At 38.2% G+C, this 19,156-nt stretch overlaps 1 protein-coding gene across 1 annotated transcript in view; it reads right to left on the bottom strand.

Annotated features, from left to right (window-relative positions):
* Positions 1-19,156, bottom strand: part of ceacam1 (CEA cell adhesion molecule 1) — a 38,390-nt gene that overhangs the window by 4,208 nt on the left and 15,026 nt on the right. The window contains exon 11 of the mRNA XM_032517989.1: positions 209-487. Within this exon, the coding sequence (XP_032373880.1) occupies positions 209-487 (279 nt within the window). The remainder of the gene's footprint in view (positions 1-208; positions 488-19,156) is intronic.

Here is a 19,156-nt window from a genome sequence, read left to right as displayed (position 1 = left end):
AAATTATCTTCATTGAAAGCATATTCACATGATTGTCAAGACACTGGTACAATGCAGAACTGTGCATGAAAACAGCATTATTTAAGTTTTAAAGGTGGAATTCCTCTTTGGTTTTTGTCGAATCCCATTTCTTTCTAATTCTTTGAATGACTGAAAAAGTAAACCCAGTCAAAACGTGATAGCAATTTAATAAATAGTGAGTACTCACAGAAAACTTCCAGCGTAAAGTTTTGGCTTAATGAGCTGCTGAGTGGGTTGGAAGCTTTACACTGATAATTTCCATTGTCAGAGATCATGACAGGATCAAAGGTGAGGGTGGCTCGGTCCATTGAGAAGTTTCTGGTGTTTCCAGCATACAGTTGGGACCCACCATACATCCAGATAATGGAATCCACATCTCCAGATGCCTCACAGGTTAAAGCAGTGAACGTGTGGTTCTGGATCGGCTGACCGCCGACATTTTTATTGATGCCCAAGTATACTGGAGCTTTGGAGATCTCAAAGTGTTGGCCACCTTTAACAGTGAAGCAGAGGCAACTCAAAATATGTAGGAATCCATGTACTGCATGGTTTTAGGATTCAATTTGGTTTGTGAATATGGACAAACTCTAAGAAAATTGATTTACTTTATTTGATAGAACATCAATACCACTCTTACTGTGATCTGCCCATTGGTATAAAGCCATAGCCAGAGTTGTTAAGCTTGGCATAAAGCCTGGGAACAGGAGAAAACAGCTAGCCTGGCTCTGTCCAAAAGGGAGAAAATCTGCTTGATTGCATTTCTCCAAAACATGCATATAAGTATGCAAGTACGTGTGGATGTTTTTCCTTTGGATAAGCCAGGCCAGCTGTTCACCCACTTCCATTCTAACTAGGCTAACTGTTCCTCGGTTGCAGCTTCATGTTTCAATAGAGCAGTAAATCATAATGTAACTCTCTGCAAAAAAGCAAATGACATATCTATCAAAATGGTCAACGTTCTTTTAGTAAGTTACCCAAACAGTGGCATCGGTGAGGCGGTGCTGTTTTCCGGTGATGTTGTTGAAGGCCATGCATGGTACGTTCCCTCATTTTTTTGGTAAGAAGAGGTATGACATACTGTAACTATTGGCCACTAGAGAATCATTGAAGAACCATTTGTAGGGGCGGTAGGGTTTTGATGAGGCATAGCAGCTGAATGTGGCATTGTCTCCTTTCCTCGCCATAGGTGGCCCCATTATAGCTGCGTCTTGCGTCCATCAAACAAAAACATTACCTTCTTAATGTTAATTGAAAGCTATCCATGATTTTCAAGACACTGGTACAATGCAACTGTGAACACAGTATATTACCTCAATCACCTTCACGTGTAAATATGAATTAATGCAGAACTGGCAGGAATGGAGAAATTCACTGTTAGATAACCTGCACACTGGCACACTGATGTAAAATATTTTCAGTAGACGTATGGTTAGTATTTTTTTTGGGTAGGTGTGGTCCATCTAAACACACGGAACATTACTTCAAACACTTTAATTTTAAACATACATACGCAGAACGTTGCAGGAATGGAGTTCACACTTTACTGAAAGTGCCCCACATAAGATCTTCAGAAGAGTGACATGACACTGTCAGGAACACATGACACTGTCATGATACTTCCTATACCCTAACCCTAAACCTAACCATAACTGTCATGACAACACAGAATGGCACATCTAAAAAAAGCGTTATTCACAAACGTTTATGCTAGTTTATAATGTTTATGACATGTTCATGACAGTGTCACATCACTTCTTATTAGATACTTAAAGTGTGACCTGAATTTTCCTTCACACACTTGACACCAACAATCGTTATTCAGTGATGTTTTGTAATTAATCTAATGGGGGACGTCAAACTGCATTTGTTCTCAATACATCTAGGTATGTGTGGCTGAAGAGATGAAACCACTTCAACTTGAGAATTTCCAGTGTTCCTGTCAGAGCCATGAACTCCCGTCACTGATTTCATGGGCCTTATTTTAATATGGCCCAATGAAATAGATATACCGGCCATCTACAGTATGTATATAAAAAATATATATACGTATATGGCTATCTATTATATATATTATATATATTCTAATGTGATAGGTGGTGTGTGTGTGTGTGTACTGTATATTTCTTATACTTACAGTTTACTCTCAACCATGTCAGGGGCTAGCGGGTCATGGTGCTCCCAGAATTAAAGCCGACACTGATAATCACCATTATCGATATGACTGAAGAAGATAACAGTGTCTTGTTTCAATATTGTGGTATTGTCAGAAGTAAATCAGGTTGACCATGTTCCCTGAAATAACTGGCAACAACTCCGCCGCTTCACAATGCAGAATTTCTCTCATGAAGTATTTACTGGTCCACCTGTGTTATTCACCACTACTGCCCCTATTGCTCGTGGAAGAAGAAGGGGAAAAAAGAGGATTTTAAATTTGAATTCACACACATACAGTATGTGGGTAGAGTGAATTTGACTGAAAATTTTAAGAATGTTTCAAATGTTGGGATCAAATGCTTATCTCTTTTTTTGCCGAGAGTTAGATAAGTAGATTGTTGCCACTCTCCGTTGTCAATTAATGTTATAGCTACAGCCAGCAGTTGGTTTAGCGTAGCTTAGCATAAACTGGAAATGGTGTGACACAGCTAGCCTAGAAGCTGTCCAGAATCAGCACACCACACTGTAAGCCCCTTTACAACATTGTATCTCATTTGTTTATTAAATACAAATAGTGAAGGGAAATACATCTTAGCTGTTGCCGGCAACATCATGTTGCAACACAGATGTCGAGAAGTACAACCAGCTGTAAATCCACAAATTGTTTTTTTACATTTTGGCATTTGCATGGATTGATATATCAGCTACTGATCCTCTAATATACTCTAGGCAATATCCGATTCCCCAAATATCAACTTTTTCTTTAAATCATAAATGTATTTCGAGAGAAACAAATCAATAGTAGGAAAATTGCCAACCGTACCTACATACTGATCATTGCACTTTGCTGCGCTGAACGCGTGAACGGTTGCGTTTGTAATTAGCTGGTAATTTCCCGAGTTGCTCTTTTGAACCTTCTGTAGTTGAGCTGTGCGCCAGACTGATTTGATACATCACCATCGAGCATCCCCTGGATCATGCATCGGAGGAAGGGAGTCAGCTGAGCTGACAGTGTGTTTAGACTCGTCTATGGTAGGTGGTTCCATGGGCATGATCGTCATTGTTGCTTCGTTCTTGGACCATCGGATGAACCACAGAAGGGAATTGTTTGGGGTTTGAGTTTTTTGCATCTGGCCTATTTATTAATTATATATATGAAGTATGTATAATATACACATATTGTACTGGTGATAGTGAAAACTCACAGCTATGTCGAAGTTAACGGGAGACTGACTTCTTGGCTCACACCATTGGACACATTGCACCTGAACGGCCCTGATCATAGCGGGTTACACGGACTATGGTGAGAGTGGCGCCTCCATTGCTGAGTGTCCATAAACCCGGTTGTAACCACAGAGCTGCCGTTTAAACCAAACATAGACAGGGAAGAGCCGTTAGCACAGAGCACATGAGAACGGCGTGTGCAGAACTCCACCAGGTTGGTTGACTTTGCCCTCATAGACACATTTGAAATAGGCACTGAGAAAAGGGGAATGTGCCAAGTCAATTTATGTATATAGCACATTTAACACATTGCGGTTGACAGGTGCTGACAAGACAGAAATGAATAACAAATAACAATAATCATATCTCAATGTGAATGTGGATTGCAGTGGCAAGCACTTTTTTGTCCTCTCACAATAGGAGTCGAGTCGACACATGACTCAATTGCATTGATACTGAATCTGCAAAGCAACATTTGTATGTAGCCTATTACGTTGCTCAATGGAGGCAATAGGGTTCTGAATAGTCAACAGTCCACCACTTTAGCCCATATTGATGGAATGCCCAATAAACTTTGCACAGACATTGATGTCTACCTAAGGAACACGTCACTTTGATCCCTTAACATTTCAGAAGGCCGCATTAGGTCAAATTTGTAATTTTTCCAATTATTTGGTTCATGGCTAATATCTTCAGATATAATGCGATTCCCCTCATCCCCAGTTGTACTTAAGCGCTGAATATATAAAGGATAATAATTTAATAATGAATACGGACAATGCATGAGATTTTGTTCAGGTCATCCTCGAAGAGCTGTTAGAATCTACTTGACATGATCAGTGACTAAAAGCTAGATTTGGACTAAGAACTTTGTGACAGTTTCTTGCATCAGCTCCATTATGTTCTATATACTATTGTTCATGTTAGTGAAGAAAATGAGGACAAACTGTAAAGATTTTTTTTCATTGCTTTTACCCAAACTACCTATGTTCCAATAAAAGATTGACCTCCTAAAGAACTGAGACAAATTTAGATTAGAAACAAGCGTAATCAATGAGCATGCTGTTGCCAAAGCAAGCTGATGGTACTAGCAATAGACTGCCCACAACTGCTCTACTGTATGCTTTTGTCTTGTAAATCAACTTGGCAAACATAGAAGACTTTGGAACATGCAAATTCTCCCTGGTCACGGTTGTTTTTTAAAGTTTTTTTTGGTTTGTCACGTACAATATAGGAAGGTTACTCATTTGATGCGTGTGAATGTATAGAACTGTGTGATAAATGAGAGATTGGTACCTTAAAGGAACACGCCGACTTATTGAGACTGAAAATATAAACAAGGTCACAGTAGACAGAGCCATATTCAACCGGATACCAACTGGGAACTATATTCTCAGAAAGCGAAGCAGTGCTAACTTCGGCTACTTGGGCGAGGATTATTCTCGAAGCACCTGAGAAGCCCGGTCACGAGCAGAGAATCGCCTGAGTTTTTGCTCAGTTGAGAATAGAGGCACAATTACTAGTTACTAAAAGCATAGTTTACAATCATGGGTGTTTGCTGCTGAAAATTAACAGGGAGCCAGGTAAAACCATGAAGTGCATAGAATTCAGCCAAAAACCACAAACTGTTCTCCCTAATGTCCCAGTTGGTACGCTGTTAGAATAGGCTGTGTCCATGTGACCTTTTTTTTGTACACGCTGTACTATCAAATACATGTATTGGAACCTGTTGGTGTTTTTTGTCACTTATTGGGAGCAGTAGCTAGTTGGAACCAATTACCCCTCCAGATCTTTGCTAGGCTAAGCTATGCTTAGTCAGGACAGGGTTGCTCCCGCACCAGAGTGAGAAGGGTATGGATCGACTTGTCTAACTCTGGTGGGTTACGTGAATAAGCTTAAGTCCCAATAAGTCGTGCGTGTTCCTTTAAAAGTGAGTTACCTGGACTGACATGATAAGGCACGAAGAAGCACCGAAAGATTTTTCCCTGTAATGTGTACACCTCCAGAGTCCTCCATCTGTAGTGACATTATAGTCAATGATGAAGTGTTTAAATTGAAAGTAACCTGTTAATTCCAAGTGTTAGTTGATTTGACCTCCCGGGTTATCATCACCAATCATTTCATTGTAAACACTCCATGCCCCCTGTGGTAATCGGGTTTCTGGCTGAAAGTGTGCTTTGTACTCCCACTGGACGGTTTTCAGAGGCATAAATCTGAAAACTTTGCACCGGACACAGAAAGCAAGGAACAGACAATCATTCAGTTACCTATATATGTAGTTATCTTCTACACACAAATATGCTAAAATATTGGTCAAGCTCTTACAAAAAAAATAGCAGCATGTTTAAACCTATTTCATTAAGACTATAAACTGGCTGCCATTGTCTGAACAAATGAAACAACAAAAAGTTAATCAGTTTTAAGTTGAAATTATTCAATTATTCAGTCTCACCTGGCTGTGAAGATTGTCGCGCATGAAGCAGGACAAACACCACTGGAGACTCCTATTGCGCATCAGTTTTCTATTGGTTGGAGTCTTCTCGACACTAAACTTGACTCTGGCTGTGATAATTCCATCTGGCGAGATTGTTGGTCACAGCTGCTTTTTATCGACAATATTTGTTCTCTTGATTTAGCATTCTGTCTCTAGGATTAATAAAGCCATCACCCTCCAGTCCTGGCCACACCTGGTTTTGCCCTGGTCCCACCCAGGAGTGTCCATTTACTGTAACCGAGCTGTTCTGCAACTTTAACCAACCAGAGGAGTCACAAAAACTTTTTCTCATAGTTTAAGACTGCATTTAATTCCACCTTGCGAGGATCAAGGGATTATCTAGTTTATCTCTAAATTTTGACAGCGCATTCAGTGGACAGAATCATAAACATACAATCGGATTGCCAACAAAGCCCCAAACACTTAAGTGGTGCAGTGGTATTTTTATAAGGATACAATGAAATAGAGGTTGCTGGGTATAGTTAATCAATTGATTGATTGATGATACTCTCCTAGTTGTACTGTATCCAAAATATATTTGTGGTATGTTCATATTTTCATGTACATGGAAAACCATCTTGATTGATTATTATAAGTTTTGTTTTGTGTTGGGGGGGGGGGGGGGGGGGGTGGGGGGGGGGGGGGGGGGTTAGAGACTGTTGGTTAGCTATTGACTCAACAGAAAAGTCCTGTGAAACTGAAGGAACAAGTATGAAAGACAAGAAATGAAAAGTGAGTCAGTGTTGATGTTGACTAGATGCAGATACAGACAGAACTAGTAATCGGTCATGGTGAAGAGCACAATACTAACACACACACGCACACGCACACGCAAACACACACACAACGAACAGCACACAACACACGCACCTCTTACAGAAAGTAGCTTGTCCAAAATACCATGATGCCGAATTCCCTGTAGTCCTTTCTGATTTATAAATATATAACCGTTACAGTAAGAAGGGTTTTTCTTTGCCCTTTACCTATTGCAATGACTTGATGTTTCAGTTCTCTTGTTTGCATGTTCTTTTAAATAATATACAATTCTCAATTTTGCACAACTATGTTGGACTAACACACTCTTTATTTTCTCGGACGATTATGCTTGTCCTGTTACCCTGTGTACTTAAATAAATTTCTTGTGTGCCTCTAAAACGATTTACTTGTTGGACTATACATGTTCTTGATATTACCTGGCATGCGTCATCAGACTGAATAAATAATATATATCCTTTTTCTCCTTGCAGCGATCAGAAACCGCTACTTTGACATTACTCAACAATCTTTAGAAACAGAACAATATTCTTAGAGAAAAGGTTTATCTTATGAATAAAACTACAGTGCATACTGTAGTTGGCTAACATGCCCACAGTTACTATCAAGGCCTAAAATTGATGTAATAAGGACTGATATAAGTGGTAATTGCAGAAGAATGAGGGCTCATCTCTGTGACCCAAAAACACTGACTCTCAAAATAGGTGGAGGATCGGTGAGCTCCATGAGGACATTGACTGACGCCCTGCCGCTGTAACTGGGGAACGTCCCGGCCACACATGATTGCCCTGGTCCCACCAAGGAGTGTCTCTTACGTAGTAAACCAGGCATGGTTCTGCACTTCTTTAACCAACCCAGAAGATCACAAAAACATGTCCCATGGTATAACAGACCACATTTATTCAGAGATTGCGGATCAGGGAATTACATCAGTTCTTATCTATACTAAATATTGACAGCATTCAAGTGAAATCATGAGAGCTGAACACTACATGGTATCGCCAGCAAGACCCAACACTTAAGGAGTCTTGCGTGGTATTTTTAATAGGATACAATGACATAGAGGTTTTGGCTGTGTTAGTTAATCTTCCTGTATGTGATGATTGATTGATTGATTAAATAAAAGAAACATCAGAAAATAGATAAGAAAACATTAAAACAAAAAAAACACTCCCTTATTTTCCGGTACTTTCAAAATCTCTATTTATGCAAGAGGAGTAGCCAGGTAGAACTTATATACTCTTACCTCTTTCTACCCTATTAATTAATTAATTAACTACAAATATTAAGTCCTACAAAGATAATAAATCTATAATAGAATAATATTATTAAAATTGGAATATGTTTGACACTGCTTTTTAGTCCTTATTTAGTTTAATCCACAGTTTAGTGCACGACAGATAAACAGAAACTCTTCCTTGTCGTTTGAACTGGGAGTCTTCAATTTGCGTTTCCCCTTAACTTCAGACATGCCCCCCTCTCTTCATCTGTCTAACATACAGAAGAAATCTCTTCTGTATGTTGCCAGGCAATACATTTGTCTCGCCTTGAACATATTTATTGCTGTTTGAATTCGACTAGGTCAAATATTGTAATGCTTTAGACTGAAAAATAATGAATGTAGTGTGTTCTAATATCCACTGTTAGATTTTTCATGCTCTTTTTTGTATATTTCAATGAATTTGATATGTGTTTCCCCAACCTTTACCATATAATTTAATACGGTAACACCATTGAACATACAAAACGGTGGAGTGATTTGTAATCCGTGAAGGGTGCTTTGCTTTAGCCACACATAAATACTTCTAGCATTTTTGTTTGGATACATTTATATGAGTTTACAGCAAATCTTGTCATATTTAATCACTCGTAGAAAATTATATTTATTTACTCTTTCTACATCATAGCCTTCTAATTGTAATTGATCTCATTAAATGAGTTTACATTACTAAATATCATGATTTGGTTTTACTCACTTTTAATAATAGCTTATACTGTCAACCACTGTTTTTATTTTATGAATTCTGAATGATTAAATCCAGCAGGTTGCCGTAATTCTGACCAGACCAAGATGTTTGTGTTTTCTTGCAATAATCAAATTTCAGTTTGTTAATACTTCACATATGTTGTTTAAATAAGGATAAATTGTTTGGTGCCAATCTGACCTCTGGGTACACCACACGTAATGTCTAACATTCAAGAATAATCTCCCAACTTTACAATTTGTTGCCTGTCTTTAATAACCTGCTTAACCAATTCTCAACAATATCCCTCTAATCCCGAGCCGTTCCATTTATTGATTCATATTTCATAATTAATTGGTATATATAAATGTAAATGCTTTTTCAATCTGAATACCCCAATCCATATTTTTTTTTGCTATTGATTTTGTGATTTCTTCTAATGAGATCAGTTTAAAGCTAATGATGTGACACTATTTTATTTTTTCTGCATCCATATTGACTGTCAGTAAGATATTCGTTTTTTATCTATGATTTTGTCCAATCTATAATTGAAGAGTTTTCTAGATTTCGAGAAGTGTGGCAGTAGAGGGACCGCCTGTAATTTGTGAGTTGTATATCTCCAGTTTTTTTGTGCGAGGGTAGTGACTTTGCGGTTTTCATTTTAGTTATTTAATTTACCAGTTTGGATTGACAATAAATTTGTGGTTAATGGTTTTGAATATCCTCAATCGTTTTACGTTTTTTTACGATCTGAATTGATTTATTACAAACATGATGCTTTAGTTTGCATTTTTTAACAATGTCTAATGACATTTCTTTTCTTCTACTGTTTTGAGAAAACACGATTGAGCATTGATTTTTTAATGTTACGATGCATTCTATCTGTTTACCGATATCTGTGGAATAGGATATTTCAGATAAATTCGGGTCTCAAACATTTGAAAAATATTATTAAAATTTTGACCTTCCCCCATATTATTAACAATTTTCCATTACAAGGAAAGTACTTGTGGACTAAATAAACTGTCTTGTACCCTTTCTATAATACATTTAGTATAATTCCATGTCACCCTCATTTTTTTTACTATTTAATAGGGTTATTTACTATGGTATTATCTCTTACAAGTCCTATGATCGGAATTAGTCTATTTGTTATATTTTTAATATTTATTTTCTGCTTCTTAAGTTCCTGTTTTGAGATTCCTCTATAAAGTTTATTTTTATTTTATTGTGGTGTATTGTGCATTTATTTATTATTTTTTACAGGTGGATTGTTGTCTTTGAGGTAAGTTTGTGCAAAGTATTGTCCCGCCTCTTAAGTACTCCTTATCACTTGTTAAAAGTGATATATGTACACACACAAAGAAAAATCATATTTGAATATGAGTAAGTTAACCAAATTTGGTAATAAAAATATCTTTTCTTTTTCGTAATTCATGCTGAATCAAGAGTAAAAAAATTTAAAGATATAACGTTTAAATGCTATATTACATGTTCACCTGGTCCGAATCGTTTGCATCACCGTCATTCATGGACTGAATGAGTCCAGCCACATCTGCGAAACGAGGGAGCGTTATTCAAGTAATTGTCATACTGGTGTAAATCAAAATGTTGTTTTTTCTCCACTACCACTGTAGTGCAAAAATATTGCTGCAATTTTCTTCGCTACTGAATTAAAATCCGTTGATTGGAATTAACTAATTAATTTTACCCCTCCAAATTTTTTTGGTATAGTTTGCCCTTATTGGAATTGGTTAACTGACCAAAACAAATGCAACCAGTTAAATTTTCACATCAGATTTTCTTTTTTCTGTATTACTCAACGATTAAATATCCTCTCTTTTAATCTTTCACCTTGGGCCTTTACAATGTAATGATATAAATTTTTTTTCAGCATCTTCTGTCATGACAAAACTATTATTGATAAAATAGTATCATTACGAAATAATCACAATTGTAGCCTGTTATATCATTCATCCTTACTCCTGAACAGGAAGCAGATTTGACCTAATACGTGCACCTGCTGCACAATTCGAACTTTTTAACCACCTATCATGTTCAAGCTTCAGGTGTGTGAATAATGTCGACTGTCTCCTTTTGAAGATAATTTCATTTTTTTCTTTTTCAAGAGAGAAATGATGGAAACTAGAAGTTTACTTGCCAATCACTGAATGAGAAATATGATTTGAATTATGAGTGACCAAAAGTTATATTTATTTAAAGACATCTACAAACTGCCTTGCCAGTGAGTAAGAAGAGATTCACACTAGTAGCAGTTGCAGCCAACACACTGACTGCCCGTTGTTCAGACCTGACAGTGAAGGCTCTGAAAGTACAAACCAAAGTAGGAACCGATATAGAGAAATAGTGGGGTTTACGTTCCGATCAACAAACTCCCTTGCTATCCATCACTTTGTATACGGTCAGCATTCCTGTTCGGTTGGTGGTTATTGTTGAAGTCCACGCAGGAGAGCCTCTCGCTTTGGTTTCTCGCTGACATTGACAGTCTCCAACAAGGACCTGATGGTGTTTCACAGTACTCTCCCTCTGAAGTCCACATAACTGAAGCAGGGATGGACTGTACTGACATAGCTAGATTAGATTGAACCAATAGAAACGAGTGTTGTTCTGTCTGTTCACGGTTCCGCGCATGTATCTGGACCATCTGAGAGAGACAGAAGAACAGCCTAGACACATAGCGGCCTACAGCCTTTCAAAGCACCATGGTAGTGCAGATTATGGCAAATTATGCTTGGAATGACCCTGTCCTACTCACAGCTGATATGTAAGCTTTAACTGGATTACTGGTTCCATTACTGGACATCGATATAAACAGACACCTGAACGGTCCCTGGTCGTAGCGGGTCCATTAGCATTTGTGAGAGAGTGGAGTTTCTATCAGCGAGTGAACTCTGTTTATGGCTGTAGCCTCAGAGCTGCCGTTCATCCAGAGGCAATATAAGAGAGGATCCAGAAGGACGGAGCCAGGCAAGCGGTGGGCTGACCGGGTAACCCCACCATCTCCGTTTTGTTGGCTCGCAGGTCACCATTTGAGATGGCTCTCTGGTGGAAGACAAGTGGAACAGACAAGGTTTAATATGTTTTCAACACACTGTACAGCTTTGTAGTAGGTACAGGCAATGGTCGAAAGGCAAACAAAACATGGATGTTTAATGTTTCAAGGGCCTACACCTACAAGAAATCTCAAGTACAGTCCAATACAAGTCCCTGGCTGCCCCAATACTGTATCTTACAGATAGATGTTTACTCTATTAAGGAATTACTGTATCTATTAAATCCTAAAAAGATAGAATAACCTACTAGGCTATTGGATTCAACAAGTACAGCTAAAATAGATTTTTTGTTAAAACATTATTTTATTACTCCGAGTTGTCATTTAACCAATATATTTATGTGGTAGTTCCCTATAATTTTTTCATATCATATAAAAACATGTTGATATGTATTATTCTAGATGTTGTTGTATTGGGGTCGAACTTGTTGTAGCCATGACTCAACAGAATAGTCTGTGAACTGAAGGACAAGTATGAAGGACGAATGAAACGTAGGGTCGTGTTGAATGTTGACCGATGCATATACAGACAACTATTCAGAGTACTCTGTCATGTTACAAGAGAAGTCACTACCAAAAACACACAGCACCACCCTCTACAGAAGTACGTGTCTACTCCTGAGGTTATCCTGTAAGTCTTTCGGTCTTAGAGGAAATTATAACCCTGTTACGGTAAGAAAGGGTTTGCTCGTCCCTACCCAATGAGTGATGTTCACTTTGCTCTTGTTTGTATGTTCAAATTGATTAATATATCCCATTCTCACTTTGTGGAACAATCTTAATTGTGTGGCTAACAGAACTTCTCAGTTGTCCTCCCATGAGAAGTATGGTTTCCTGTTACCCTGTGTCTTTATATTTCTGTGTGCTTCTTAAACAGATTTACTTTGTTTGACTGTACATCGTGTTATTGGGTACACTTGCATTGCGCATTGAATAAATAATATCTAATTCGTCTCCATGAAGGATCAGAAGCACAGTCTTTGTATCTACAGTCAGAACAACAGTCGTCAGGAACCGAAATATTTCTTTAAACAAAGGGTTTATTTGGAATGAAAAATCCTATATATATTCTAACAATGCCCCACAGTTTATCTCACGGCCCTCTTTAAAGCCTACCCTACAATTTCACACTAAATTGTCATGTATACTGACGGGACATAATGGGCGTAATGAAGAGTAATAGGTCTCATCTCTGTGACGCAAACATTGACTTGCGGAAATCTGCCTTTGTATAAACTGTTCTTGCCAATCTATCTCCAAATACTAATAAATAAACATACACAATATGGGCAGTTGTGGAATAAGTCCCCAACAGTATCCTGCTTAAAAAACAGAAGTATAACCTTTCTGTAATTTCACTCACTATGTGCTTTTTATGTTAACGTAGTCAGTGAGTAGATTAATATTGTTACATTGGACTCTATGGAGGCAAGAGGACGTGTTGATGCTGCTACCTAAACTCTCAATTTGAGTGACATTTTGGCAGTTACTATGCGCTTGCTGTGAGTTTTTTAATGGAATTAACTATGTAAAATTAGTCCCAAACATTAGGCAATTTGTTTACTCTCACCTACAGCGATAGAAGACATTGGCCTTAAAGCTTGGGCGTCACTGCTCTGTACCAGTCGACTCCCGAGTGCTGCCACCCGTGACGGAGCTCAGCGGTTAGAGCTCCAGTTGAGGACATTGACTGAACTCCCTGCCGGTGTAAACTGGGGAAGCCGGCCTCGCTGTGCTCTCCCAGCCAGTGAGGAGGAGGGACTCCCCACTGCCCCAGTTGCCACTTTCCAGCGGCGGTCGTAGATACAGAGACAGGCGTCACAGATTTCCCCAACTACAAGATGTTGATGGAGGGCCTGGACTCCACAGCAACCATAGCAGAACCCTGAGAGAAGAGAATTAACTTGGTTATTAACTGTTTACAATACAGTACCAGTCAACCTTTGGACACACTTTCCATTAAGTTCTTCACAAAAACCCCCCTTTGGTTGGGGGGGGAAACTCGTCCGTAAATCAAACCACTTCCCTTTTTAATTAGAATGCAATGAAGTTATCATATTGACAAATTAATCATCTATACACAGAGCTTCCTTGAATTAAAACCAGCAACAATGGTCAGGGTTCCTCAGTATTCTTCTCCATTTGTATTGCTGGTCTGAGGACGCCCCGCTATTACCTCCTCTATTTATACTTATAACCCCAATGTTCAGCGCCCCTCCCCTAACACCGAAGCGTAACCCCGTTCTTATCTGCAGGTGTTGTTATTTGGTTTTTCACTCTTACAACTTACCAAAGGTGGATTATCTTTTCTGTTTACCATTTGGTTGAAGTCTGTAATGGCAAGCGCAAATGACGAAATTATGACAGAAGTTATAGTGGCAGGATTGGGGATGGTGAACCTTGAAAACAACTGGTGTTTTTTTTCCCCAGATTTGTACATCAAGGCTCAAATCATATTCATTTTGTGGGAGTTAGACTAACTACTGCTGTTGTCTCCCCATCATTTCTGCTCATCCTTTCCCTGACCCTAATTAGCCAAGAGTACAATTTCTTTTGGGAAAGTTCTTCTTCCTTTCCACTCCCTCTCACCAGAAAGCTTCAGATGAACCATATGAACCTTTAGCTTTGTTTCCTGTTGATGTCTGTCGTTTCTGCTCTGGGGACAGAGTGTCCTAATCTTCCAAGCGCACCAACTGGCTACGTTTTCATTTTATTAACGACACTATACGTATGTTGAATGACTGGCAGACATTCAATAGTACACTCTCATATGTTTTCGGTACATCTTTATAGCATAAAACCATTGCGAGTAAGCAGGCACCATGATACCCTTACCACAATACACTCGTACCTTGTGGTGTCTCAGTATTCTTGAGCACACCCCCCCTAACCTGTGTTATACCGACACACAGGAGGTAAAGATTGATGCATCGGGAACGTAGCAGCATCTGAGGAAATATGATAACTGAGTTTTGAATGCTAGACTACCTATACCAGTCGATCGTAAACTTATCGTGTTAATTTATAATGTCGTGGGGGGGGGGGGGAGAGATACATGGGATGCTTTCGAAGCGTTATACATGTTCCAGTGTTTATACAGTGGTTTCATAAAAGTCTAAGTTTAGCGTCAAAGTAACAAAGTAAATGTACTCTTATGCAAGGGCAGAATTAAATTAGGCCTAACTTAATCTTTGGGATATTTTGTCATATAATTATTAGGGTTTTGAGTCAAATGTTTGGTTAAATTCGAAAATGGTTATACAGTGTAGGCTCACAAAAATACACTATGTGATAATTATGATTTTATTTCTAATAGATAAAAAATATAGATAAATATACAAGTTCTCATCTTATATATTCATTATTGCTCTTGCCCTGAAATTAAGATAGCGCTCTGATGCCCTATTTTCTGGCCCTTGTTACCCACACCCTGACCGGGCAGACACCACATTTCCCAAAAAGAGATATCATCCTGCCATGCTTGATAGTGAGCCCTGAGGTTGAATAACGCCCACGTTTATATAGGTGCTGGGCTTTTTGTATTGACAATGCCTTGTTATTGATTCAAAACTTTACGATGCGGTATATTGATGCTGGGTGGCCTGACTGGTACATCCCGTTTGTTTAATGCTTCAGGTAAAATTGTGGTATTCCTGGAATGTAGTATAATCATCCTAGTTATAGTTTTTTGTGAACATTTTTAAAATGTATACTTTATCGACATTGTTTGCTATGTGTTTGTTTGCTGGTGCATGATTACCTTATGAACCAATGAAATAGAGGTCTTTACTTTCTCTATTGTATTGTATGAATTAACTATATCAAGTAAAACTAACTAAAGGCACCATTACTTAACGGGAATAACAATAAAAACACATACCGTCGTTAAGAAAGAGTCATTTTGGACTTAATTTTGTTCACCTCTTGTAATGCCTGTTTAACCGCAGCACTAGCAGCCTCCCCTTGGAGAGCAACGCAGGACCATGCAAACACTAAATATGAGACAATGCAAAGAAAAATATAATAGGAAGAGAGCTGATATACAGAAAAGAAAGACTATTCCAGTACAAGATGTTAAAGCTAATTATTAAAAGTGATGCTGGAAAGTACACAGTCTCTAGCAGAGTTGTCGATAATGGAACCCATTTCAAAATCTGTATTTTGCCACCATACGCTTAATATGCCATATGCATAACCAATATTAATACATTTATAACTTTCCTTTATCTACTTATTGTTGTTCAGCCGTTCTTTGGGATATTTTAATTTTTATCGTTTCAATACCCTATGAACTGTGTTTGTTATACTCACTCATTTTACACACAAACAATATAGCTTTCCAAGTGTTTCATCCTTAAACTTGAATGAAGCAATTTTAACTTAGCCACAGGCTAAAATGGTATGTACGTGCCACAACCCGACAAAAAAAGACAAAGACAACAAAGACGTCATCCAGGTCTCCTCAGCTCGGTGTAATTCTCTTTCTGGCTTAGTTGTTTGGTTTCCGGAGTGGGCGGCGGTTTTTAGTTTTAGCTCACGCCGCGCACCATCGAGTAGACAGCTCGTGTAGTTGTCTAGATAGTTGATTCACAAAACCTCTTTTCGCTTGATAAATCAGGTAACACATCCAGGTCAGGGTTCAACTTCGAGTCTAAACAATGTCTCATTTAGCTAAAGGAAACATACTACATCTGGCAATCGTCGTATCAACAAAAGGTTTACCATGTACATATAACCATCAACGATATTAACTATAGCTTTGGATTCTACTTAAAATACAGAAGTTCAGCAGATGAGAGCTATCATCACTTCCTGCTAGTATTGTCTTTGCGTGCCTGTTGCTGAAAACGGAGTCATCATAACATTCGAAAACGTAGCAACTGTGTCACTAGTATCTGTCCTAAACCAGATTTTCACAGTTGTAAACATTTAACCATGGTGAAGATTTGTATGAAATCATTCTGCCACAGTAAAAATCTGCAACTCTGTATTTAAACTGTAGATTGTTTAGAAATTATTCCATTGTCTTGATTCATCTACCCATCCATTTGCATTAAAAACTTAGTTACCTTGAGAAATCAATGCTCTACTAGCTCATTGTCAATAATCCCACAAACCTTGTGTGGGGCGCGCAGTCCTAAGGTATCTACCCTTTGGACGGGTGCTGTGACAAAGATACTAACTCTTTACTGTCAAGGATGTTACTGTCAAATATCCCACCAACAGATATATTTTCTAAATGTTAATGAAAAACATCTGATTGGAGTTTTCTGCAATTTGGAGATATTTAAACAAACGTCCATTAAGCCATTCCCTTTGTTTCCTGTTTATTTGATTTTGGTTTCATGGATTCATAAGTATTTTTTACTCATACGGCTTTTTGGTACACACACATATTAATGCCTAAATATTGTGTATTAAATGGGTGTACCGTTGTACATTCATTGGTACAAGAAAAAGTTTTTTATGAATACCTTAAGGAAGAATACATTTCAAAAAGGCAATTCCCAATCACCAGCAGTCCGAACATCCTTGCAGAAGTCACTGAGCTTCACTGCACCGCCCTCTGATCCAGAGAGAGGATACCGTCTAAGGAAATGAACCGACTTATTAGACCTGGCTTACATGTATTTTGACACTTGCCGCTATATCAAAAGAGCAGATACTAAAGTTGTCTTAACCGCTAACGTCTACCAGGATCAGCAAGTTTTTTTCAACACTGCCATTTTTTGCCAACGACAGGTTTGGAAGAACCTGCTATAAAAGTTGTCCACGTGACCTCAGTTTCATGGACTGTAAAGAGCTTCCAATGGGAAACCCCTGCCATCTGACAGTATAGTCATATTTAAGGTATAGCTCCGTCGAGCAGGTGACTTTACACAATCTTCGGAACCGTTATCAGGTTCGTCGTGCTGGCGTTTCATGACTCGCTACCAAAAGATTGGAAGCCCACTACAGTGGGTGGAATATTAACAATTTAGGGAGAGTCAAGTAACGAGCAATAGGACAATGTATGGAATGCGTTCTTTTCATTACTTATAATCCAATATGAGTAACTGGTTATTTCACAGCCTTGGCTCAAAAAATACCACAATAAATGTATAGTTATTCACGTCAGAAAGATTAGGTATATTTTATATCCCAGCAAAATTGTCCAGCCATCCTAAATTAAATATATCCTGCATCCTGAGGTTTCAAATCTTTGGATTCCGTTGCATGCATATTTTACACATTTAGTTTGTTAACAAATCAAAAACCCCCGTAACATTTAGCACACAGTGTACTGTTTTCAGTCTCTGTAAACATTATCATAACCAGAGCTTTCTTGAATATAACATTAACCAATGCTAGATAAGGCTTATTACCAGTCCCTGACGTGACAGTCATAAAAATCAGAGTCAGTAAATGAATTGCTCTTACCGATCGTTGCCACCTGCAAAACACTGTAAGACTCCTCCGCAGGTATCATAGCATTGTCTCTCAATACCACCCCCTGTAACCACATTCCAACAAGACTACAATCCCTCTTCTCTAATTTATAGCATCTCTTGACTTAGCAGCCGAACGTACGCTTCTAACCTACTGATAACAATTTGATCTCATTTCATTCACACCCATCATCTGTTAACACATGAATTTACTTGGTGATGAAATCAAGCACCTATATGGCAAAGAATTTTCCCTAAACTATGACAGAAAACTGAGCAGAACAGCTGTGTTGAATCACTATTGTTCTGGAGTAGTTTTGTCACGAGCCTTGCACTCAACGCTCGATGGCACTTCTCAAGGTAGTTTTGTCATTACTTGTAGCTTCCTCCTTTTTCTGCATATAGCTATAAGTACCGTAATTACTTGTTTAGAACTACAATAGCCTCTCAACTGCAAAGACAATCTGTGTTTCTCTAATATCTAAAGCCATATTTACAGTGTGGCTCGTTCTCCTCCTTTAATCTAAAACTTAGGTTGTCTTACGCGTGCCTATCTCCTACTCTGATCACTGAACAAAGAGTCTGACATTAGTTAGCACCAGGTAAGTGACATTTTAACTAACTGTTAAGAACCCAAAAAAATGTCCTATTTTACAACAATACTCTTTCATTATGATTGTTTTTTTTAGATTAAGTTTATAACATATCCAACACCTGTTATGTTTCCACAAAGGCTTTTCTGAACAGATTGAAAGGAACATAAAAAAGAACCAGTAAACGCGTTTTTTTCTAAGAGAAAACCTTGAATTAGGACTAAAGAATACAAATACCTAACTTATTTTATTTCACAGATTCACACCCCCTGTACTTTATTTGCACTAGTCACCATCTTTTATTTTAGTAAATTGTTCGCTATGATGACAACTCGGGTTTTGGAACAGCAAAGTCTTTATCCAATAAACTTTTTGAATTTATTGCAGCCAATTCACAGCTCGTACCTATCAGACTTCCCAGCAAAACCGCC

The sequence above is a fragment of the Etheostoma spectabile genome, chromosome 6 (assembly GCF_008692095.1).
Source record: "Etheostoma spectabile isolate EspeVRDwgs_2016 chromosome 6, UIUC_Espe_1.0, whole genome shotgun sequence".
Taxonomy (NCBI): Eukaryota; Metazoa; Chordata; class Actinopteri; order Perciformes; family Percidae; genus Etheostoma; species Etheostoma spectabile.
Note: the sequence above shows the minus strand (reverse complement) of the source record. Positions and strands in the feature narration are given on the sequence as shown.